Genomic DNA, 26,542 nt, shown 5'->3' with positions numbered 1-26,542 from the left:
TTCCTTTATTTGTTTTTCAATCATTAGGTCATTCAACCAGCAAATATTTAGTATCTAATAAAGATATACTATGTTCTACTTGTGTTTTAGATGCTTGGTCTGCCTTAGTAAACAAAACAGAGAACTGTTCCTGAAGATTCCTAAAGGAACCTATATACTATTGGAAGAGCGAGACAAAAAGCAATGAATAATCAACTAAATAAGTATATTATAGAGGATTTTAGAAAATAACGCTAAGGATAAATAAAGTAAAGCAAAGTTTTAACTGGGACATACTGGGATATGAGATGAGGATTTTAACGTTTATAAGGCAGCGGAAAAGAGACATAAACAAAGATAGAGAACAAGAAAAACAGAGTCCTTTTGGCTAGCTCATTCCCCCAAACTCCCACAAACAGCTGGGGCTTGGTTGAGTCAAGCTGGGAATCTGAGAACTCAGTCTGGGTCTTTCACATGAGTAGCAGCCACCCAATTACTAGGACTTATACCACTACTTCCCTTGTATGCATATTAACAGAAAGCCAGAATCAGGAACCAGCAACAGAAATAGAACCAAGGTACTTTAATTTGTGACCATGAACATTTCAACTGGTAGATTAGTAGCTATATTTAATGCCTACCCTAGGGGATTTTAGCTCTAAACAGTCACATTCTTGAGAGGGTAACAAATGGAAAAAATGCTTGAGGAAGATAATAATAGTCAATCCTACTACAAGGAGGGTGTCGCAGCAGCCATCTACAGGCAAGATCCAAAGCAGAGAGCATCTTCAGGGCTGCAGTATGTGGAGCAAAGGGAGCCCAGGGTACGTGTAACCAACAAAGGCCAGAGAGAATATGGAGACTGAGATAGCTGTGGCAGGCAGTGTAAATCATTAAAAACAAAACAAAATGCAAACAAAACCCAAAAAGCTCTGGTGTCTCATTCTAAGGGAAACAGGGTTTTGAGCAGAAGAATGACATGATGCAAGTTACCTAAAAATGCTTCCATTAATCGCCATTTACATCTCCATACATATGCAACAACTACTTAAAAGGAACGGAAAGCCACTTGCTGCCATTTTTAACCTTTCTTTGCATTCCTCATGAAAGTAATAAAAAGTTTTTTCACAAAAAATGACTCACTTTCGCTATCTAAGAAGAAGAAAATGATTGTTTCCTGGAAGACGAAGGTGAAGTTAAGTTCTGACACTCACGCAGTTTCATGCGAGTCTCCATTCTCCCTTACTTGAGTTTTTGCTTTTGCTGTCTGTGGTAGTGTTTGTATTGGCCTCCTAAGCCCCAGGAGTTTAACTTTGGATCTGGGAACTAGAAATTGTTTTCTTACCAGGCAATTGACAACTAACAGAATTGTGAGTGAAGTCTTGGAACCTGTTTCAAAGTGAAGTGAAACTAAAATGGAAACCTGTATTTGAGGAATGGCTCTGTCAGATGTGAAAAAATAAAACAAACCAACCAACCAACAAACAGTGCCCAGTTACAAAATCCCTGGTGAATGTAATAGATTTGCTAACCTTTGCGTAAAACGGGGTAAGGAGTAGTCTCTCTAAATAGCACTGTGGAAAATTTTCTATCACAATTCCATCCTAAGTGTACCTCTTTGGCATTGCTATGACCTTTCTATACTAAAGAAAAGCATTTTGAAATTCACAATTGCTTCAGAAAGAGGCAAAGAGATTTTAATAACAATCCCACCCTGATCAACCGTGTAATCATTATTAAAAATAAAATTTATTTAAAAATAATAATAATATAAAACAAAACAAAAACAATTATCCAATATTGTTTCTTTGAACCATTTGTTTATTCAACCACCAGATGTTTATTAAATTCAGGTTAGACATACCTTATCTAAAATTGTTACGGCCAAATATGCTTCAGATTGTAGAATTTTTAGATTTGGAAATATTTCCTTAGACATTACCAGTTCAGTATCCCTAGTCTGAAATTCTGAGATTGGAAATATTCTGAAATCTAAAACATTTTTAAAAGGTTCATTAAATTTATTTGAATGGCAGAGAGAGGTACGGAAACATAAATAGAGAGACCTTCAATCTGTTGATTCATTTCACAAGAACCATGATGGCCAGCCCCGGACCAGACCGAAGCCAGGGATTTCATCCAGTTGGGGTTACCTGGGCCATCTTCCACTGCCCTCCATGGTGCATTAGCAGGGAGTTGGATTGGAAGCAGAGCCATCCCAATGCAACTGGCACATGAATCTGGGATGCTGGTGTTTAAGGTATTGGTCAAATCAACATGATGGCAAAAAGTTTACACATTTCAGATCATTTGGGAATTAAGATTTTTCAGATTATGAATGCTCAATTTATATCTACCAGGGTCAAGCATTACAAGATACTTGGGAAAAAACAAAGATATAAGAACTGGTGTTCCCTCAGAGAATTTACAGCTCCCTTGGAGAGATCAGATAAACAGCAAAATGTATGTGATTATTACTATTTTTAAAAGTCCAAAATACTAAAGATTTTCAGAGGAACTAGAAGTTCTATTTAGGAATATTATGAAAGACTTTATGAAAAACATCATATTGGTGCTTACGTCTGGATTGCACTTAGTGAGGTAAAGAAGTATGATTTCACCAGAGAGAAACGACTGCAAAGACATCAAGGGAACACTGCCTTGGCAGTGACACATGGTAGGGGCAGAAGTATAGAGCAAGAAATAGGGTAATGTGATCACAAATGCATGTATCATTTAGTAATTGCTGAGATAAGTTCATGGAAATATGGGTCATCTAGCTGAAAAAGTAGGGTTCAAAAACAACTTTTTTTTTTGGCAGATGACCACTATGCCAGAGTAGATAATAAAATGGTGTTGGGAGCAGGTAGTTAAAATATTATTTGGGGTACCCACACTAGATACTGGGGTGCATGTGTAGGAATCTTAACTCTGCTCCAATTTCAGCATTCTGTCACTGTGCACCCTGGAAAGCAGTGGTGCAGGCTAATGTTGGAACCTAGGCATTCACATGGGAGACCTGGATTAAGTTACCAGCTTAGGCTTTGCTCAGTCTTGGCAACACATGCGTATAGGGCAGTGAACTGAAGATGGAAGATCTGTTAATCTTTCTCTGTTTCTCAAATAGATAAATGTATGTCCAAGCAAAAAAATGGAAATGATGTTTAATAAGAAAACATTTTTTTCTAGGGTATATCTTGCTGATGCTCTGCTCATGGTGCCATAATTCCACATGGGCACAGGCTCCAGGCTTAACTACTCCACTTTTGATCTAGCTCCCTGTTGGTGGCTAGGCTTTAACCCCTACACCCATATGGAGATATGGAAGAATCTCCAGACTCTTGGTTTCAGATTGGTGCAGCTCTAGCCATTACAACCATATAAGGAAAAAGTCAGTAGATGGAAGATTTCTCTGTCTCCTCTTCTCTCTGTAACTCTGCAAGTAAAACAATATATCTTTTGTAAAAACTAATAAATTCATTGTTAAATTACTAGAGGGCTCTTAGCCCTACCATTAATTGGTTTAGGAATAAAATAAGGTCCCAAAATTGGGAATCAACTACAAACAGTTTATGAAGGCTATTAGGGAAATTCTGTGGTGTGTATTTGTTCAAAAGAAAGTGTAGCGCAAAGTTCCATCATCTGCAGAGGAGTGGCACTGGCCGGCCTAGCTTGGAAGTGCAAATGCTCAGGCACTGCTCAAATCACCTGAGTCATCAAGCAAAATGTTGTACACTGGAGGTAAGTACTGATCAAGAGGATCTTCTCTTTATTAAGATCGAGAGCCAAGCAGGGAAGTCCATTTATAAATTCAGCAATATCACACCTAATAAAAGTACCTATGGTATCAGAGAAGCAAACATTTATGCTTCAGCAAAGGGTATAGAACTCCTACCATGTTCCAGAAGCCCTGCAAGGTATTTTGAAATGGTTGTCTGGGCACTGACAAATGTAGGAGTAGAGATGGTCATGCTTTGGATGCATATTCCTAGATCAACCATCCAAGTTATAGGGTCAGGGCAGGCAAGAACTAAGGAAAACAGAGATTGCTCGGGAAACATATTTTAAACACCAACATACTCACATAATCATTCTTAATTTCAGAAACTGTTATTTAATCTGAAAGACAACTGACTATTCCAAGAAAGAAGGAAAAAAAAAAAGAAAAAAAACCCTAAATTACAAAAAGAAAGGAGGAAGTCAACTGAAGGGATACATTTCACAACAACAACAAAAAAAACCCAAAATCGTCTCTATGTTCAATTTACAAATCTGGACATATTTCAATGAGACTTCTAATTTAAGGTCTATCTGTCATTGATTTTCACACTTATGGCAGCACTCAAAAGCCCTCTGGAGCAAGGGAGGTGTTTAGCCCCTGTCCATCGGGACTTACTTGCTCTAGGTGTAGTCTGCCTATGCATATGGCTGTTCTGTCGTCGGATCATCTATTTTGAGAAACTGGTTACAAGTCCTGATTTCTAGAACCACCAAGGATCTTCCTAGTACTAGTTTTAAAAAATGGTTCCTGAATTGGAAAAGTTCTTTTAATCCTAAATTAAGCTACATTGTGGAATATATTTTCGTTCAGGGTGTGGGGTGAATGCACGCGCACAGAGCATGCAGCTTGCTCCCTCAGGGTTTATGTGCAGCACACATGGCTGTTAGGTAGTGGAACCTTTGAGAAGAAACCTAGTAGAAGGACATCTAGAACCCTAATCTTGGAAACAGTTAAGATGTGACATCATGGTAGTTCTCAAGTGAAGGCTGTTAAGAAAGTCTGATCTGGTTTCCACCCATTCTATCTGGCTTTCAATATGGGGAAGTAATCGCTTCCTCCCACAGACGGGATGTATTCAGCCATGGACAGGCATCACAGCCCAGCCAAAACCGGTGCATGTCCTGGAATTTCCAAAAGTGCCATGGAGCCTGACTCAGGTATTTTGTTACAATAACACAGAGCAAATTGATTTAGTATGTGATCTGCATACGCATGTTTCTGTGCACATGTGTTTTTAAACACATGAGATGTTGGTACTGTTATCTTGATAAACCCCATTCCCATCTTTTTATTTTGTTGTATTTTAAAATTCCAGTGCATGTGTATTGTACAAAAGGCCTAATGTAGCTTACTAGATAGTGGGAAAAAGAAAGTTCCCTGTACCTCTGAGCTTGTTAGCATGAAAACACAGTCCTCTATGTCTTATTGAAACAGGACCCCTATGGGCCTACCCAAAACTGCTGTGTGAACTTGCTGTTCCTGCCAAATACATCAGCTGGGGTGTGAACATTAATTCATTTTAACAGAGGTGTGTCAATGTTGGTCCTGAAAAGTGCTGAGATGCTGTATTTGCAGAGAGTCTTCAAACAGGAAGCAAAAAGAAAAACGCTGGTTTTATTACTCACTATTTTCTGTCCTTCAAATCCAAACATTTTGCATTTTACTGTTTTTTTTTTCTTGGCCCAGGTTGTCATTGGGTCAAGAGGTATTTGTTCTGAGTTATGAATAGTTAGAAATGCTTGTATTTAGAGTCCTAGGCACCCATTTTCACCATTGTGTGTATTAGGCTTTGGTCATGTCACAAGGCTGGAATAGTTGGTATAGGCTGAAATAGGGAGGCATTGGTCCCTCTTTTACCTTAGGCCATTCATTGCATTTCAGAAACATGTATTCTTTTCCTCAAGGACGATTTTTAAGCTGTGCCATCCAAGCATCCATAGGTTGAATTCACTGATCCTGTTCAGTACCAATTCTTGGTTTGTGTCAACCCACCAGTGAGGATCAGTTTTGGGCTCCCAAGTTGTGCACCTGCCATGGCCTGCAGAACCACGGCACTCAGGTTGTCTCACTCCTCTCCCTGTGATTTTATGTTGTGGCCACAGAGTCCTGTGCTTGGCCTTTCTACCATTCACTATTTCACCCACTATTAGGGAGACATCAGCTGTGTCTTTAAACTGGATCACATGGCAGTCAATGGCACCTGTCCCTGATGAAGGTGTATGCATTCTTTCCCCTGACAGAACCTAGGGGCAGAGCTAGCTTGGATAGAACCTATGAATGCCAAGTCAGGATTATTTCCCTGTGTTTTGGGGGAATGCCTCTCACCCCTGTAGTATCTCTACAGGTCACCAGGTGCTCCTCTGCTACAGATCCAGTCCAATCCATAGGGCCTGGATTGCCAGCCCTATGCTTCTCAGCTCATCCTTCCCCATCTGCTTTAATGTGTCATCACTCAATCCCGCTCTTGCTCTGCTCCAGTCTAATCCCAGTTATTTACTTTAAACAAAAATAATTCAATCAGTTTTCTGTTACAATATTTTTGATGATAGCTTAATTGCACACTCTTTGTTTTGTTTCTAGGTTTTCTTGTGGAGAAATGTATAGTATATTGAAAATGTCTACAGTCTCCTGCAGGTATTTGCAGAGGACTCAAAAGATTTTGAAATTCTCAAAGACTTGAAACTCTTCTGTTCTAGAAACTACTGCTTGCAAATTATGGGATGTCAATCAATCTGCTACTTATGAAACATTTCCAGAATGGCCATACTGAAATAAACAAACCAAGAGTGCCCTTAAAATGATGGCCTGATTTTTAACACTGATACCATAGAACACATTGCTGATTGCTTTTCTGTACTCCTGAATGACGGTGATGAAAAGAGCAATGGCAAAGATATAGATACTTACAAATCACTGTTGCATTTTATTAGCCACCTGCAACTTGCTTTTGTGCATCCTAGTTCTAAATGATCCTTAAAAGCAATTCTCTTTCTTCTCATCCTCTTGACTTGAAACAGGGACATCGTGAAACATTGATCTATTTGCTGCTAGCTTTCATTAATTTCACCCATTGCTGAAGGTGGAGTCACATTGGTGCCAACTAATTAAGACCTATTTAGGGCAGCTCAAAGTCCATTATCAGCCCTGAATGAGCATTGTTCTTTTAATGCAATTATAGCTTACTCAATTATTACCTCATTATATAATGTGTTTCCACTAGCCAATGTATTTATAAGGTGGGATGCAGTAGACTACCTGCCGATGGGTAAGCAGAACACTTCCCAATGATTCTCTATTGCTTCCCCAGCAAAGTTAACATTCTCTTTACATCTATACCTGCTTGGAGCACAGTCACATTCTTCAGTGTCAAATGTGGCTTCATGTGATGCTGTCAGCACTACAGACACTGCAGGGTGTTTCAGTCTTGAGATGCTTTAATGCAAATGCATAAATATCATCAATCTAATATTATTTGTGCATGCAAATCACTGAAAAGGGGAAAAAGTAAGTTTGGTCCAGATTGTTTTATATATAAACTATTTCACCCCAATTGTTTCTAGGAGACATATCATTTCTGTAGCATTCATTAACCTTGTTTCCCAGAAATTTATTTGGCAGGAAAAAATGTAAAGCTGACCATTTCCCAGAGGACCTACAACCCCAGAAAGCTGAGCACCCGAAGGTGAGAGGAAGGGGCACCCAGCCCTTTCTCTGCATGCTCCCAGCCTTCCTCATTAAGTCACCATTTCTAACGCAAAAGTCAACAAATGTTTGGTATTAATTGGTTTAATAAAAAAAAACCTAAATTTTATTTGGTTTGAAAACACAATCCCGTATGCTTCTGAGTAGATCTGGTTCCATCCTAAGACACTTAAAAACATTCACATCTGCTCTACTGTTACATCTATCATTAATTAGTAATCCCTTAAAACAAAAATGATCCACTGGAAAAAAAATTTTTACATGCCTACCTTAAATGGCAGGATGTCACATTTTCAAAAGGACTTTTACTATGTAAAGAAGCAAGCTGAGAAGCAAATGTTTCTTTGAGGGACTCCATCTAATAATTTTTCACTCATGAATCACTTTAACTACTTATGGCATAATTTTTCAACTCTATAAATTATGCATAATAATGGTTGCATTGTCTCTCCATAAAAACTATGATGAAAATGTGCATTTGCTAAAAACTTCAGTAAGTGTAGGCCAATTTTCAACATAGCTTCACAACATAAGGAAAATGTACAGATAACGCATTTCTTCCACTGTCTCATCTCCTGGACGATGCATGCCACTTAACTCATTCCTGTTTATTTAGGAGAAAAATACTAAGAACATTTGGAGCAGTGTTAGCACCACACACCTTGTGAGCCTAGACCAACAGAAATGTTTGTGGCTAAGGCATCATCTTTGATGAAAACTAATCACAAATTTTTGCAATATTTATATTGCTTGTACAATTATTCTAAGAATATTATGTATACTGTCAGATAAAGCAGATGAATAACTACATTACTTGCCATCTATGAGACCTGTGATTGTCAGCATGGTAGAAAGAAGAAACAGATGTAAGATAGATGATGTACAATAAAAACTTGGTCTCCCTGAATTACAATTAAAGCTTCAATTTGAACCCATGATTATTTCATTTGCAAACAGCTTACGCAGCATATATTTTACACATTCTAGCTCTGTCCACTGTAAAACTCAAGAAACAAGATTAATTTAGTAGCAATAAGCACTCATAGTAACAAATGATGTTGTTTGGACTACGGAAGCCAGGCTTTTAGGAAAACCGTCTGCTTTCCAGGTCTGTATCTTGATATGTTCAAGAGTCTGAGACATTTTGAAATGCCAGGGAACTATTCAATACATAGAGGCTAGCCAAGACAACAACAGACACATCAAACTTTGGGATTCTTCTCACTATCTGTATCAAAGAACAGTAACAGTTTAATGACTATTTCTTTCATGAATTGCATGTAAGGTTGAGCTTTGCTTTGTTGGTGCTAAGAAACTGATAACGGGAAATTCAAATCAATCCACACATTCAAAAGAAAAGTTGATGCATCTGCAATTTTAAAATAATTATTGAATTCAAGTTGGGTCCAGAGGTAACAGAAGCTGCTACTTGCCATGCACACACACCAATGTAATTAAAGCTTAAGATAAAATAAAAGGGTTCTTCCAAAAAAAAAATTGTGGAAAAAATACAATTAAAACATAAAATTTTGGCATAAAACAATTTTTTAACTCCAAGAAACTTTTGAAGACTCACCTTCTCCTTCCTGCCACCATTTTGTATAGCGAACAACAAACATTTAGAGAAAATCAGAATGATAGTACTGGAATTATGGTGTGGTCAATTTATCTACAGTTTTGTGCAAATAAACAAAATTCACAAATAATATAAGTCTTTGGTAACTGGTTGCTATATCTTCATTAAGCAATCCTTTAATTGAGCTAGAATACAAATTAAGATTAACTGATAGGAAGCTCTGACGCCTGCCTTATACTGGTAATCTTTCTAAACAGGAAGCAAAAATGGCAGGTAATAGAGTTCTGTAGGAGCCTAAAAGGCTCTTCTTTGAAGGGGAAGGAATGCGAAAGAGAATAATGAAGAACACAGCCTCAAGTAGAAGAAGTAGAAGAGTAATTACTGAATGTTGCAGAAAAAAAATGGATGCATTAGGAAATGCAAACTGGTTTTTGAATAATTGAGTAGAACGTATATTTACATAATTTATCTTCGATAATCCAACTGTTAATGATTTGAACTAATGCATAGCTTCATATGTGATTCTACTTAAACATATTGGTTTCCAAGTTGTGTTCAGGATTGAAGGATCTATTTACATTCAAGAAGATGCATAATCTCATTAGAAAATCAATAATCTGACTGGACTGCAACACCCATTGGTTCCAGTGCAACTCGGGACCGAAAACAGAACCAACCCAGCAATTGCAACCACCAGCTGATCGGGGTGATGGACTGTGTCGGGCCCTGTGCTTGCTAGAACATACAAGAAACTAGTCTGGGAATACCTCAAAGTTTCTTTGGAGATCTCCCCAATCGAACTGCTGGACTCAGAACTCTAACCAAGAAAAGACAGAAGACAGAACAGGTCAATCATTCATCTCAGCTATATGTTGGCAGCAAAATACTGGGCAAATGGAGACTTTATGATGGACCATATCAACCAGTGGACGACCTCATCGAGCGAAACTGGCAGCGATTCATAACTGGAGAACTATTAAAACCACTTGAGCAAATATCTCAGAGCATGCCCCAAATCTGGGACTTGGGGTGGGTGGGAAAACGGGTGGAGCTTCTCCCTCAATATCCCCCTTTACCTCAGATACATGATGGAAACAATATGGACATAATAGTATTACCCACTTCCCTATACCCCATGAACCTTTTTTTTTCTTTAACCGTAATTAACTATGTAAAGATTGTCAACAACCATACAATAAAATAGATTTAAAAAAAAAAGAAAGAAAATCAATAATCTGTTCTATGTGTGGTCCCAGATAAAATTTTGCCACAATTTCCAGAGTTTAGGTGTCAGAGTTCCTTAACATTTCTATGCTTTGACATCTAAATTTGCATACCTCCTCTTTCAGATAAAATTGAATGCAATCATTAATAAACTAAGCTGAATAACAAAAAACAATGCAAAAATCCCGTTGGGGAAGTTTGACTATCAAACAAATGAAAATGGAGAGAACAGAAGGTAGTGTAGGTGGAATAAACGGGATCTAGTCCTGGCTCACTAAGTAATTGTAATAGTCAAACACATAAATCTGTTTAAAAAATAACACAGTTCATTTGATAGCTGGAGAAAATATTCCACAAAGATTCAGCAAGCAAAAACAATATGACTACACTAAAGAAGACTCACCTGTCTTTGCCAGTTTCCTTCTTAAAGACTCCATCACAGTAACTCATGCGCTTCTCCGTGGTCACATAAATTTGGGCATTTGGATAGACATCAACCGTCTTCTTCAACATGTTGTACACAATGCCATTGCCGTCTTTCCTCATGTTGCGGAAAGGACCCCAAATAACATAGATAGTAGTGTTGGCTTCCTTGAAGAAATAGTCAGGGTTTTTTAGCAGAAGAGGAACACTGGTGTGGGAAACAACTCGAATCATTGTCATGTGGCCAACGTCTTCTTCATAACCCTTCGTGGGAGCATTGTTCATTCTCCAAATGCAGGAGGACTGATCTATCTCACTTCCCACTTTCTGGCCAACCATCTGACCAGAGTTTGACACTATGGCACAAAGGTCACAGTCCAATCGCAAAGGCTGCAAAACAAAAGGAGAAAAAAGGGGGTTGTTAATTCCACCTAGCTGTAAGTTCCTCTGGGAAAAATACTTCAGATATTATAATGGCTTAATATGAGAATATCAGATATATTTTGTATATATGCATATATGTGTATGTATACATATATGTACACACATATATAGCAGTCTGTGCTATATGTTATAAAGTCAGGAATTGGCTTTCATTAAATAGTGAACACATACTGTTAAATAGTAATTCCAATTTCTACAACTCCCATGTTTTGGTTTAAAATCATATAGAGAAACAGTCATTTGTTTTCCACTCTTAACTAATTAATTATTTTTTATTCAGAAGTGTAATTTCAAATGATACAAGGAGAATTGATCTCTCTAAGCTTGGTGGATTTAAAGGAAATGCCAAAGAAACATATTCAGACACTTATTTCCATATTCTACTTCTACACATGCATGGTTATGTATCAGCAAACAAAAACACAAAAATTTCAGCAAATCATGATGCTCTAAAAAAGATTTTAGAAACCAGACTGACTTAATACAGGTCCTTGGCTGCTAAAATATCACAGAGATTCTAATATCTTCAAGTCACTGTATTAATAGGCCTTTGTGTTTATATTTATTCTAGGTGAAAATTTAGAAAAACCTCTTGCAAGAACTCACAGAAGGAATGTCCACAGTCTACAGTTAGAGATGAACTCACTCCATCACTTAAAAGTGAAGCACCAACATTTAAGATTTTCAGTTGATAAAGTTGTGGTAGGAAGATTCAACTCCAGATTTTTTAGCTACTCCTTTCATCAGTTCCTGCTCCCTCCCATCCTAAAAACAGCCACATGAATTACCTTTGCTGAATCTCTTCCACATGCAAAAGTACACTCTTGTAAAACAGCAATAAAGGATCCGGAACGGAGGAAAGATGGCCGACCGCAAAGAGCTGGTGTAGGTTGGAGTAGGGAAAGAGGGGAACCGATCCAGCAGAGAAACAGGCTAGGAAACAGAAAATTGTAGGGAGAAGAGCAAGAAGGTCACTGGAGCTCACTAAAGCAAGAAGATCTACACAGCGTGAAGGAACAGCCGCAAAAAGTGGGAAAGAAAATACAGCACGCTGCGCGAAACTTGGTGAGTCACGATCCCAGGCAGGGGGAAGGTGGCAGAGACTCAACTGTCCCAAGGACAGAGGCGGCTAGAAGGATAGGCGCCCACACCGACAAGGGCACCAGTCCTCTGGAGGGCAGGAGCCCCGAGAGGAGGCTACTGGACTGATCATTGGGGGCATCATCCCCTGCAGAAGTGGAGGACAAGCAGGGGAGATTTCCCAGAGGTGTGCCTCTCAGCTGCTCAGCGGCTTTGGGAGAGTGCAGAGGGAACAGGAGCGGCGCTGTGGGACTGGAGCTCAGAGATCCCCTTATCGGCTCCGAGCTGTGGACTGGCTGGTGGGCAGTCCAGTGGATCCTGTTGCTGGGCTCGGCCTGAGCTCCAGAGGCTGGGCAACACTCGGCAGGGCCCTCACGTCCTGGGCGGAGGAGCAGACTAGTGGGGGCACGTCTGCGTGCCCCTCACAGCTCTGTTCCTCTCGGGGATCCGCTTCCACCCTTGAAAGAGTGCAGCTGAGGAAGTGGCTTCTCTGGGGCGGAGTCCCCTGCTGGGCACAGCTGGAAAGGCCTGACCTGAGTGGGTGGAATTGGCCGGACAAGTACTCCCAGCAGGAGCCCGCTCGGAAAGACCTGCCTGCAGTGTCAGTGGAGCAGCGCATCTGAGTAGGAATCCCGGAGAGCGCAGTTCGGCACTGGGACCAGTGGAGATTTCTAGCCCAGCCCGGCCAGAGTTGGGGATTTAAGGCTTCAACCAGCAGGGGCCTTTGCTGTGCTAACCTCAAGCCCTGAAGGAGAGTCTTGGCTCAGCACTGAGGCAGAAACCCCCGCTGTGCTAGCCCTGTGACCCAGAGCCGAGGCACGCTCCGCAGTGGGGCACCGCCTTTGAGAGGGAGCCACAGGGGAAGGGGTCTGGCACTAGGGCTGGCCCACAAAGCCTCCTGACCCAGCTCGGGGCTGTGATCTACAGACCCTGAAAGTAGCTGGTGACTCAGGCAGTACGCCCTGCTGGGCTCAGCCAGAGACCCCAAACCAGAGCCGGCTCAGCTGAATCGATGCTAAAATCCCAAACAACAAGAAGCAAAAACACAATCAGGAGAAGTATCAGAAAAAGCAATGACCCAGAGGAAAGATCAAGCACTCTCTCCCAATACAACCAAAAACTAATCCCAATATCTGAGATGCAAGATGAAGACATAGAGGAAATACCAAATAAGGAATTTAAGAAACTAGTGATGAAATTCATCAGAGACAGTGAGAAGCGCTGGAAGAGTCCAAGGTATTTGAAAACCATGTCAGTGCAGAAATAAATCAAATCAAAAAGGGAATCCTCGAAATAGAGCACAAAATTGAAAGCCTAACCAACAGAAGGAACACAGCAGAGGAAAGAATATCAGAATTCGAAGACAATCAGAATGAAAGGCAGCAGCTCATCAAGCAGTTGGAGACAAATCTAGAGAAAGCCAATAGGTCCATACAGGAAATTAAAGACAACCTCAAAAAATCAAATATTAGAATAATAGGCCTTCCCGAAGGAGTGGAAAAGGAGACAGGCTTGCAACGGGTGCTCAATGAGATAATACAGGAGAACTTCCAGAACACTGGAAATATAAATCCAGCACAAATCCAGGAAGGACAAAGAACCGCCAGTAGATATGATCCAAACAGATCGTCACCCAGACATGTGGTCCTCAAGCTACCCTAAAGTGAACACAAGGAAACTATTCTAAGACAAGTAAGAAAAAAGGATAAGATTACTTTCAGAGGAAGGCAAATCAGAATCACAGCCGACCTATCAGAAGAAACGCTCCAAGCAAGGAGAGAATGGGGTAAAACCTATCAAATCCTGAAACAAAACTGCCAACCAAGAATAATGTACCCAGCAAAGCTCTCATTTATATTTGAGAATGAAATCAAATACTTCAACAGTAAAGAGAAACTCAAAGAATACATCAACACGAAACCAGCTCTGGAAAATCTCCTCAGGAAGGTGCTAAACCCAGAATGAAAAAATGAAAAACAAAATCAAAGATGGCAAATGCGAAGACCTCCTCACTAAAACCCATACAAGGAAAGTCAACCAATCAGAAACTCTAATAGTCGCAAATACACACTTGCACACTTACACACACTCATGGAAGCCCAAAATCAATTTCTCTCAATATTATCTCTAAACACAAATGGCCTAAACTCACCAATCAAAAGGCATAGATTAATGGAATGGATCATCAAACAGCACCCAACTATATGTTGCCTACAAGAAACACATCTAACCAGAAAAGCCTGTAAGAAATTTAAAGTGAAGGGATGCAAAAAGACATTTCATGCCAATCGACAAGAAAAAAAAGGCTGGAGTAGCTGTTCTAATCTCAGATGACCTAGACTTCAAGCTGACAGACATCAAAAAGGACAGAGAAGGACATTATATATTGGTGAAGGGTCTGATTCATCAGGAAGTAATTACAATCATGAACATATATGCACCTAATTCCAATGCACCTAGCTACGTGAAGCAACTACTTACAGACTTAAGGGGAGACATAGATATGCACACAATAATAGTGGGCAATCTTAACACTCCGCTAACAACTATAGACAGATCAACAAAACAAAAACTCAACAAAGAAACAACAGAGCTCATACAAACATTAGAACAACTGGACTTAGTAGACATCTATAGAACTTTTTATCCTAAGGCCACAGATTATACATTTTTTTCTGCAGTGCATGGCACCTTCTCCAGGATCGACCACATAATAGGACACAAAGCAAATCTAAATAACTTCAAAAAGATAGGAATCATACCATGTACCCTCTCAGACCACGACAGAATGAAACTGGAAATCAGCAATTCAAAAAGCCCAAGGAAATACAGAAACTCTTGCAGGTTGAACAATATGCTATTGAATGAACAATGGGTCAGGGAAGAAATTAAAGATGAGATCAAAAAATTTATGGAAACCAATGAAAACCCTGACACAACATTGTTAGGAGCCAAAGACTTATGAGCCTTAGACTTGGCCTACCTGACAGTCTGTTGCATTGCAAAAGCCTGCTGGCAGGGCTACAGCAAGCAGGATATTAGGCCAAAACATCCTCTGTAGAGCAAACAGAATACAACCTCCACCCTTGTTCCTGTTCAGATAATTAGTTCCTCCCCTGTTTCAATGTAGCTGATTAGTTCCTTCCCTGCTTCAGTGAAGATAATTACTCCCAGGAAACCCCTCCCTTTTTCCCCTCCCCTAGAGAAGAAGGTATATATATGAGGAGAAAAAATAAAGAGAGAGGCACTCTTTTCCACCAAGTACGAGTGTCCGTGTGTTTCTTGGGCTAGCAGCCCGGGGCTACCAGCCCGGCATTCCCAGTCCACCCTCAGGGTTTGAGCGTAGTGTCCTGCAGGTCGGGACACAACATTCAAAAACTTGTGGGACCCTGCTAAAGCAGTGCTACAGGGTAAATTCATCGCAATTGGAGCTCATGTCAAGGCCCAAGAGAGGCGCCAAATACAGGAACTAACCACACACCTCCAGGAATTGGAAAAGCAACAGCAGATGAGCCCCACACACAACAGGAAACAAGAAATCATCAAAACAAGGGAGGAAATCAACCAGATAGAAATAAAAAAAACCATACACAAAATCAATGAATCAAAAAGCTGGTTTTTTGAAAAGATAAACAAAATAGACACCCCGCTGGCCCGACAGACAAAGAAAAAACAAGAGAAGGCAAGAATTAACAGCATCAAAGATGAAAAAGGCAACATAACAACAGACACCGCATCCATTAAGGCCATAATTAGAAATTACTACAAAGCACTGTACTCCAACAAATCAGAAGACCACCAAGAAATGGAAAAGTTCTTAGACTTCTACCACCTGCCAAAACTTAGCCCAGAGGCAACAAATGACCTGAACAAACCCATAACTGAAGCAGAGATTGAATCAGTGATTAAAGACCTCCCAACAAAGAAAAGCCCAGGCCCAGATGGCTTCACTACAGAATTCTACAAAACATTCCGAACAGAACTGACCCCAATCCTCTACAAACTCTTCAAAACAATAGAAAAAGAAGCAACCCTTCCAAACTCATTCTATGAAGCCAACATTACCTTAATCCCAAAACCAGACAGAGATCCTACAGAGAAAGAAAACTACAGACCTATCTCTCTGATGAACATTGATGCTAAGATACTCAACAAAATCCTAGCCAATAGAATTCAAAAACACATCATCCAGATCATTCATCTGGATCAAGTAGGATTCATCCCTGGAATGCAGGGATGGTTCAACATCCGGAAATCCATCAATGTGATACACCACATCCAAAAACTGAAAAACAAGAATCACATGATAGTATTAACAGATGCAGAAAAAGCTTTCGACAAAATCCAGCACCACTTCCTGCTAAAGACCCTAACCAAGGTAGGCATAGATGGAAAAATCCACAACATAATCAAAGCAATATATGAAAAACCCAACGCCAGCATCATACTGAATGGAGAAAAGCTGGAACCCTTCCCACTGAGATCTGGAACAAGACAGGGATGTCCGCTTTCTCCACTGCTATTCAACATAGTTCTAGAGGTACTCGCTGAGGCCATAAGACAAGAAAAAGAAATCAGAGGAATCCAAATGGGAAATGAAGAAGTCAAGCTTTCACTATACACAGATGACATGATTCTTTATATGGAAGAGCCAAAAGGCTCAACACAGAGACTACTAGAACTTATACGAGAGTTTGGTGGAGTGGCTGGGTACAAAATTAATGAACAAAAATCAACAGCCATAGTGTATGCGAATAGCCCCAAGATGGAAAAAGATCTAACCAGCAAGATACCATTCAAAATATCAGAGCAAAGCATGAAGTATCTGGGAATAAACCTAACCAAAAATGTAGGAGACCTATTTGAGGAAAACTACAAACCACTTAAAAAAGAAATTGAACAAGACCTCAAAAGATGGAGTAACATCCCATGCTCCTGGATAGGTAAAATCAATATCATTAAAATGTCTATACTCCCAAAAGCAATATATACATTCAACGCAATTCCAATCAAATTGCCAAAAACATTCTTCACGGAACTGGAAACAATGATCCAAAGGTTCATCTGGAAACACAAAAAACCACGGATAGCTAGAACCATCCTGAAGAACAGGAAGTTAGCAGGGGGAATCACAGTTCCGGACCTCTGGACATACTATAGGGCAGTGGTTATCAAAACAGCCTGGTACTGGCACAAAGATAGAGAGGAAGATCAATGGAGCAGAATAGAAACACCAGAAGGGAACCCACACAGATACAGTCAAATAATCTTTGATAAATAATCTTTGATAAAAGGACAAACGATAATCCAGGCAAATGGGAAGGTCTCTTCAATAAATGCTGTTGGGACAACTGGTTGATAGCCTGCAGAAACAAAAAGATAGACCCACATCTCTCACCATATACTAAGATCAAACCTAAATGAATAAAAGATCTAAACCTGCATCCAGAAACCTTCAAACTTTTCGAAGAAAATGTTGGAAATACTCTGCAAGATCTAGGGGTAGGTCCCTACTTCCTAAGGACACCAAAAGCAGTAGAAATCGAGACCAAAATAAACAAATGGGACCTCATCAAACTAAGAAGATTCTGCACAGCAAAGGAAACAATCAACAAAGTAAAAAAGCAGCCCACAGAATGGGAGAAGATCTTTGCGCACGACATAGGTGATAGAGGACTAATCTCTAGAGTATACAAAGAATTACAAAACAGCCAAAACACCAAAATAAACAAGCCACTGAAGAAATGGGCACGGGAAATGGGCAGACATTTCACAAAGGAACAATCCCAAATGGCAAATAAACATATGAAAAAATGCTCAAGCTCCTGGCAATAAGGGAAATCCAAATTAAAACATCAATGAGATACCACCTAACGCCAGTAAGGGTGACCCACATGAAAAACACCAACAACACTTGCTGGCGAGGTTGCGGGGAAAAAGGAACCCTACTCCACTGCTGGTGGGGCTGCAGATTGGTACAGCCTCTATGGCAATCAGTATGGAGAATACTCAAACAACTCAAACTCGACATACCGTATGATCCAGCAATCGCACTCCTAGGAATATATCCAGAACACTTGTTTTATGAGAAACCAACATGCACTCCTATGTTCATAGCAGCACAATCAGTAATTGCAAAAACATGGAAGCAACCAAAATGCCCATCAACAGAGGATTGGATAAGAAAGCTATGGTTCATCTACTCCATGGAGTACTACTCAGCTATTAAAAAAAACAAAATGCAGTTCTTTGTGGCCAAATGGGCCAAACTGGACACCATAATGCTAAGGGAAATGAACCAATCCCAAAATGTTAGATACCACATGTTTGCCTTAATTTAATATGATATGATGTTAAGCATATCATGTTATGTTATGGATATTATGTCATTTGTAGTATATAAACTAAAATTGAACTGTGAATGGGGGTCACAGAAAGTGGTTAAGAAATCACATTTATTTTTAACATGTTGACTGCTCAATAGCATGTCAATTAATTCCATAACGATGTTAATTGTTGCAGATGGTATATTAGTGCTTTTATTTGACTGGGAAGATACTCTGCTTCCTCTGCCCTCAGACCAGAGAGGTCTACGCAATAAGTAGTTGGACTTGTCTGGACTATAGGATGTTGGACTCTATGCTTGGCAAATAATTGCAAAGAGGGAATTTCAACTGAACTTGAAGTATGGTTATGCAGCGGGGTGGAGGAACCCACCATGGGGGGAGGGTGGGGGGGAGAATCCCAGATTCTATGTAATTACAACACAATGTAATTAATGAATAAATTCAATAAAAAAAATAGCAATAAAGAAGCCATATGCTTTTTTGACACATATCTTTCTCATTTTCTTTCTGTGACATGCACATTGTGTATATGACTTTTGCTCCTGAATTTTCATTTTGTTTCTTGGTGAGTAGTTCCGCACACGCTGGGTATTGTCCTTATTTTACTAGTTGTGTTGCACTTTAACTTATGGTTTAATTATATCTGTCCTCTAGACAGTAAACTATAAAAAAAAAAAAAAAATGCCTGTCTTCTTCATTTTACTCCCACTCCCCAGAGTCTCTGGAATATATTAGGAGCACAATTGGTTACTTTAGGAAATGAAAACAACTGAAGTAAAATAACATATTAGTAGTCTCAGCAATGATCTTAGCATTGGGAAATAAATAGACTTTCTGAAATTATTTATAATTGTTCATTTGGATGAAAGAGAAAAGCAATCCAAAAGAACTACAGCAATACATCAGCAGATTCAATCTAGAAGGCACAATTTTCACGGGTGAAGTGAATGTGAGGTATGCAAGAAAGACAGGAGGTAAGGATAATTTCAGACTTTTAGCTCTAGAAAAAGAGGGGGACTGTAGTTTCCTGTACTTGAGAAATAAAGGGCAAGAGGAGGTTTCAGGAAGAGTAGGATCAAAGGAAAAAGACTTTCCAGCCCAGTTGGATTTCAGAACAAAAGTAATTTAAATTGCTTTATAGAAACTTATGAAAGGAATAAGGGCTCTTTGTGATAAACTTGAAAAATTTAAAAATTAGATAAAATAATAAATATACTCCATAGTCCATCAGTAAGCAACCATTATAAACATTTTACCATCTATTTATTTATCATATAATTTTCCTCCTTCTATTTATATTGTTACACAAATTGAGGATTTCCATATATTCAATTTAGCACCACTGGTTTTTCAATTAATTTTATATCATTAATCTTTCTTCCTACGTCATTAAATTTCCCTTAGAGATAATTTCAATGCCTGACCTACTTCCTATCACATGGCTATACCACAATTTATCTACATATCTAGTGCTGGAGATTTAGTGATTATCTGCTTGTTTTTTAATTCTAAAAATGTTCTCTGCCATGGCCAGCATGGCTTCGACCAGGAAATAAGAGGGTGGGGGGTGATACATAATGACAAAGGCAAGTACAAGGTTTTGTAAGGCTGTGCAGAGTAGGAGTGGAAGAGAATTCCTCTTAGGAAAAACTCCATGTCTGTCCTGGTAGATTTTATTCATTTGGGGATCCATATTTCACATTAATTCACATGTGTTTTTTTGTGTGTTTGTTTGTTTGTTTCCTGACTAATCACCGTCCAGACAGAAGAGCTACATAGAGGAGAGCAGAACATCTGGCCAACTGCTTTAGGAATGTGCAGAGTAGATAGCAGAACATGTGCTTCCTGGGGCTCTGGCTTTGCAAACCACCAATCTTGTCAATACAGTATCATCTCTTACCTTTGATCCTCAGACATCTGGTACTGTGCTGTCTGTGCTGCTCTAGCTACTGATGACTTTCCCTAATGACCTTCAAATTGTCAACCTGCTATCTTAAATACAGCACCTGGGGCCTACATGGTATGCCAGCAAGTTAATCTTCTGCCTATAATGTACATATCCCACATGGACACCAGTTCTAGTCCTGGATGCTCCACTTCCCATCCAGATCCCTGCTAATGCCCTGGAAAAGCAACAGAGGATGACCTCAGGCCTTAGGCTCCTGTCTCCAACTGGGAGAGTCAGAAGAAGCTCCTGGCTCCCAGCTCAGCTCTGGCCTTTTCAACTACATGGGGAAGTAAGTAATGGATGGAAAATTTCTCTTCTCTCTCTCTCTCTCTCTCTCTCTCTCTCTCTCTCTCTCTCTCTCTCTCTTTCTCTCCAACTCTGATGCAAGTAAAGAATAAGTAACCTTTTTTTTTCTTTTTTTTTAAACAATTGCCTCTGAGGCTTTAGCTTTGGCCAATTGCTGCCTTGCATGTAGAACGCCCTATCAGAATTTGTTCTGAAAACACTTAGCTTCTGTTAGAGGCATCTGATGACCATATTTATGCTTCCTGCTATATTTATGATGAGTTATTACATTAATTTAAATTTGCTTCTTTGGTTTAACTTTTATTATGCTTGTATAAACTATTCTAATAGACAAAATGTTTGCCATGCTAAAATTAGGAATTCCATATCTTGACTTGAAGTATCTATTAAATGTCTATTCATGAGACACTTTAATCCTTTGCTGGCAAGGGGGCTGTCCATCATGGTTGCCACAGTAAGTATTCTGACCCAAGTCAAGAAGCAGGCGGTCTAGGACCCAAGTTAGGATAGACCCACTCAAAGTGTGTGAGTGTATGAGGGCACTTGAAAATGGAGCTTTCTTTTCTGGCACCATAGTAAAGACTGCATCAGTGACCAGATGCAGGCACACAAACATGTCTGTTAGAGTCAGGCATTGATCTGAGAACTTTCCCCATTCATATGGTAGTTTATATGCTTTTAGGCAGTAAAGAGGAATGCAATATTCTTGGAGAACAGTTTACCCAGATACTTCATTTATTTGACTTAACTGAGTCATTCACACTCACAGTCATATAAGCCAATGGTGTATTTAAACCATGTTTATGATATGGCACACTTCAACTTGTCTTCAAAGATGCATATGTCATGGGAAGTCATATTTCAATTACTGTACCAAGAAGTTGTCTCATTGTATAATAAAAGCATTTTAGAGATAGTCTTTAAATTTAAAAATAAGTTTAAAAATAAAAACAAAGAATAAGACGTTGGTGTGCTCTAGTGTATAAATGCAGCAATTTGCATTGGCTTTCCCAGTCGTTAGACTGAATTAGCTGGCTATGCTGTAGCAAAGCTTAATTTAACTAATAAGAATCAGCACACTGGTCTCACTTGACAATAGTAACCTCCAAAAGTGATCAATTAAGACATCACAATCTGTTTCATGACAACATATTGGGATGCCACAGCTGTGCAGATTATGAGGTCAGCAGCTGACTAACAACTTGAGGGCAAACACTGGGAACAACAGCTTCTTGTTTATGTGAAAAATATGTAATTGGGCTTCTGCTATGAACACACAGCTTTGCGGGTAGATAATTATCTTTAAACGACATCTCACCCTTGTTTTGACTACTCACTTGGCCATACGGTCATTATGGTCAGAGTCTTAAAAGACTTTATCACATGCCTATACAAATTGGACATATTTCTGCTGTACTTTCCAATTTACTGATAGTGATTCCAGGAGACCCCACTGAAGGGGATGACTGTTCAAACACTTAGTCCTAGATATCATTTCACAAGATTGACAGTATTAATGTGCCTTATGAATCATTCCTAAGATGCAGGAAATACAAAAAGCTGGCAAAGCTTGGGGGATGCCTTTATGCAGTAGAAGGCACCTCCAAACTAAAATAAGTCAAGAGAAAAGAAAAAGAGACACTTCCACATGAATGGATGGCTTGACCCAAGGGGCACTTTAATCCAATTATCACCATTCTTTGTTAGTTTTCTTGGTATATTTGTATCTCAAAATTCTTCGTAAAAATGTATTGCTGTTTCTTTAAACTGGTCTACGTTATTTTATTTGAAGGCCTTACTTGAAACTATACCTCCACTCACTTGGTTCTGCCTCGATAAGTATTTATTCTTTTTACTTATCTCTCTGTTTATTTACTTATTTTCTGATATTGAGGCCCTGGATTCCCCAAGATCTTCGTTAATACCTGGTTTCACTTTATCAAACCCTATCTAAATTCAGAATTTTTTGTTGTCTCTATTTTTTGTTTCTTTTCATTAAAATCAAAATGTCCTTCTCTGTTATACATGTATAACATCTGGTATAGTGCCAGCATTGTAGTATAATGGATAAAGCCACCACCTACCACCAGGCATCCCATGTTGGTGACTGTTCAATTTCTGGCTTCTTCACTTCTGATTTAGCTCCCTGCCATTGTGCCTGAGAAAGCAGCGGAGGACAGCCTAAGTGCTTGGGCCCGCACACCTACATGGCAGACCCAGAAAAAGTTACTGGCTCTTGGCTTCAGTCAGGTGCAACCTTGGCTGATGCAGCCATTTAGGGAGTAGATAATGGATAGAAGAGCTCTATAACTTGCTTCTTCTTTTTTTTTCTGTATTTCAAATAAATAAACCTACAACTTTATATACATGCAGAATACTAGGTTTGGACAAAGGGTGTGTTTATGAATCACTTGCACCACAAATATTCCCCAGACTGAGCAGTTATGCTTCTGTTAAATAAAGTTCACAAATGTCAAATTTTCTTTGGGTTTAAAATACTGATTTTTAAATTAGTACAACAGTACATTTAGTTTGGATGTTTTCTTATCTGCAAAAGTACACTAACTCTACACCGGTATATGTGGTTATAAAACACAGCTCAGGGAGAATTGTTCAATCAAAAAAAATTTTACTTGGTATTTATTATGCACAAGGTCATATGAAGGATGAAGGAGGGTTTTGTGTATTTTTATTGCTATTATTATTTTCCACGTATGGCTTCATAGCTATAGGGATTCCTGCCTCCACCTCCCCTTCTTTACTTTTCATTCTCCCACTCCCACCATTTCTCCCCACATAATTACAATGCTATAACCCTTCAGTAATTGTTTCAAATTATGAACCAGTGGAACTTTAACCTCATGACACCATTCTGATGTGTTTGTTGTGGTGTGAGGTTTGGGGAGGTTCTTAGAGTCAAATTCTGCAAACAAGGTGTGCCAATTCCTACGCTGCTTTAAAGGGATAAGGAATTGCCTTGGGAAACAAATGCTTTCTGCTAACATGAAACCTGGTATTTACTTCCTTATCAGCAGAGGGAACTTGATCATTAGCTAGGACAGAGAATGGGCTGAGAAAGAGAGGAAGTGAAGAAACAGCGTGAAGACATGGAAGCACAGTGCGTCATGCTGTGTGACGCACACATGCTCAACTGTTACACATGGGTCTGCCATAATGCTCAGCATTTTATTATATGACCCCTTTTGTTTTCAAAATAATTTTGCATGTATTTCCATTCATTTGCTCTTTAGGACTTCTCATTATATAGGTTTCAGATGATAAATTCATTAACTTCTGAGCATGTATAGCAGAATTGTTAGCTAAAATTGATAGACTAAAAAAACTAGAATACATGCATTGGTGGACTATGTTTTAATTCTTTTAAATTTTTTAAAAGATTAGTTTATTTTTATTGGGAAGGCAGATTTACAGAGAGAAGGGGAGACATAAAGATCTTTTATCTTCTGGTTCACTCCCTAAGTAGCCACAAAGGCCAGAGCTGAGCTGATCCAAAACCAGGAGACAGGAGTTTCCTCTGGGTTTCCCATGAGGGTGCAGGATCCCAAGGCTTTGTGCCATCCATCCTAGACTGCCTTCCATTCTCAACTGCTATGCCCAGGCTAAAAATAGGAGGCTGGAAGGATCCAAACAGAGCCCATATGGAATTGCTGCACTCGCAAGGCGAAGACTGTAGTCACTACGCTACCACACTGTGCCCCGGGAATATTTTTTTAAAGAAGATTTGTGTGACAGCCCCAGGGAACTCTTTCTTGTAGTTGGAACTTAGCGTTTCAGTGATTGGGAGACACTGTCTTGGAATGCAATCCTATTTCCATGGCTGTGTGAGAATTCCTTTGGGAGCCTGCTTGCAGTAGATTCACAGCCCTCCTTTGTAACAGATTTTAAAAGCTAGCTTGTTTTTAATTCCCATGATAGTTCCCATGATGGTGTTGAAGAAATTGAGACAAATATGGTAGCCTATGGAAACTATCTTTCAGGTTAAAAAGAGAAACATACGTCATCCTTCATGAATGGCACTCACAGAATTTGGAAGTGGAAGATATGAAAGAAATAGCTATGAATTTTCCACTATTCTTAATACAGATAAATCCAGACACAAATACTATCCAGTGACCCCTGTACCCATGGAGAGCAGGATGGAGTTTTTGGCTCCTGACTTCTGCCTGGTCCAGCTTCAGGCACTACATTCATTTGAGAAGTGAGCCTATAGAAGGAAAATGAAAGATCTCTTTATGTCTCTTTCTGTGTGTTTCTCTACCTATCTTTCTGTCATTCTGCCTTCTACATTTAAAAAAGTGCTTAAAAATACATTATTTTAAACACGCTGGAGCTAAGAGTTTCAGCAAAAGGTAAAGTCCCTCAGTTGATGAAAGGCTCCAAGCATGCCGGGGTGTTTACATGAGCAGACACAGTCCCCTTCCTGGCAGGGCAGAAAGCAGCACTAATGTGGAAATCATAGCTTTTTTAATTTGTGTGAAGTATGGATGAGATTTCAGTATAAAACAAACTAAACCTGAACAATTTAGTTGGATTTCAAATGATCTTTCCCATGCATTTATTCAATTTGTTCTTCTAATTGTTCCTTTTGATGTTTTTAAAAACAGAAATGAAGACGATGGCTAAAGGACATCACTGGCTAAAAGAAACACCTCTTCCTCCACACAGATCTTAGAGAGTTGGAATCAGTCCAGAAACCAATGCCACCATTTTCCTGTCATTGGGAAGCAAAGTGAGCCAGAAACTGCAGGCTGTCCTCTCCTCCTGATCCCCTCCTATATTCCCAAATCTTTACAGATCCAGAGCCAAGCCATCTTGGTCGTTGGCTTCCTTTACAGGCCACTACCCACCATATCCTCTTTAATTGTAACTTACATTATTAAACTGAAGATTGGGCCAGCAAAAAAATTAAATCTGTTTAACAACAATGCTGAAGAATGTAAGCAGAGGACAAGTGAGCCCCAGTGAGAGACCCTTGATCCCCACCACGATGAGACAGAGGAAGGAGCAGATATTCTTACTTCTTTGTTAAGATCTGTGGCATTTTTATAATCAGTCAGCTTTATGGCTCTGTGTTTGAACATTATATGCATTATTTATGTAAACCTAGAAATCAATTCACCATGATACAGTCAACCACTCCTTACCTGATTATTTAAAAAAAAAAAAAGTGCTTGTGGCTTGTGTGAAGGAGGAGTGGGGAATGATCCAAACCAAGTCACTCACCCGGATGGAGAAGTCACACCTCTCAGAAGTCATTCACTTTTCTCCTTACACAAGTACACACAGTACAATTTGCATCTGTTTCGTGGTTCTTTATTTACTTACACATACAGACAGGCACTACTGGGAAAGTTTACTTTTCCAGTCACTGCTGTGATTCTGCTCCCCAGTTAGCAACCCCGAGACTCCCCTCTGTTCTTTGGAGATGAACTTCACTGATTGCCTTGTCCTCTGTGAATGATACATTGAGACAACTGCCAAGCATGTCACATTTTAATTAGCATGAAGAATGAAATATTTAACCTTTACTTCCTCTCTCTCTGAATAAGCTTATAGACAATAGAACAGGTAATTAAAATCTGTGAAATGAAACTTACAAAATAGTGTGGTTTCTGCAGCAAAAAGGAACCGCCATGTACGAAAGGTCACCTGTCAACTAGTTCTAGTTATTAAATCTTTGTATTTATCACTAAGATGACTCTACAGAAAAC

General features: G+C 39.4%; 1 protein-coding gene across 6 annotated transcripts in view; it reads right to left on the bottom strand.

The window, feature by feature from the left end:
- ST6GALNAC3 (ST6 N-acetylgalactosaminide alpha-2,6-sialyltransferase 3) overlaps window positions 1-26,542 on the bottom strand; it is a 578,537-nt gene that overhangs the window by 208,896 nt on the left and 343,099 nt on the right. For 5 of the 6 annotated variants that reach the window (XM_004582112.4, XM_058660871.1, XM_058660873.1 and 2 more), the window contains one exon: window positions 10,666-11,075. In XM_004582112.4, coding sequence (XP_004582169.2) covers window positions 10,666-11,075 — 410 coding nt within the window. Of the gene's footprint in view, window positions 1-6,660; window positions 7,249-10,665; window positions 11,076-26,542 lie in introns of those variants that run through there. The other variant, XM_058660874.1, reaches the window with a different exon arrangement.

Source organism: Ochotona princeps, chromosome 2, assembly GCF_030435755.1.
Source record: "Ochotona princeps isolate mOchPri1 chromosome 2, mOchPri1.hap1, whole genome shotgun sequence".
NCBI lineage: Eukaryota > Metazoa > Chordata > Mammalia > Lagomorpha > Ochotonidae > Ochotona > Ochotona princeps.
This window is presented reverse-complemented; position numbering and strand designations above follow the sequence as displayed.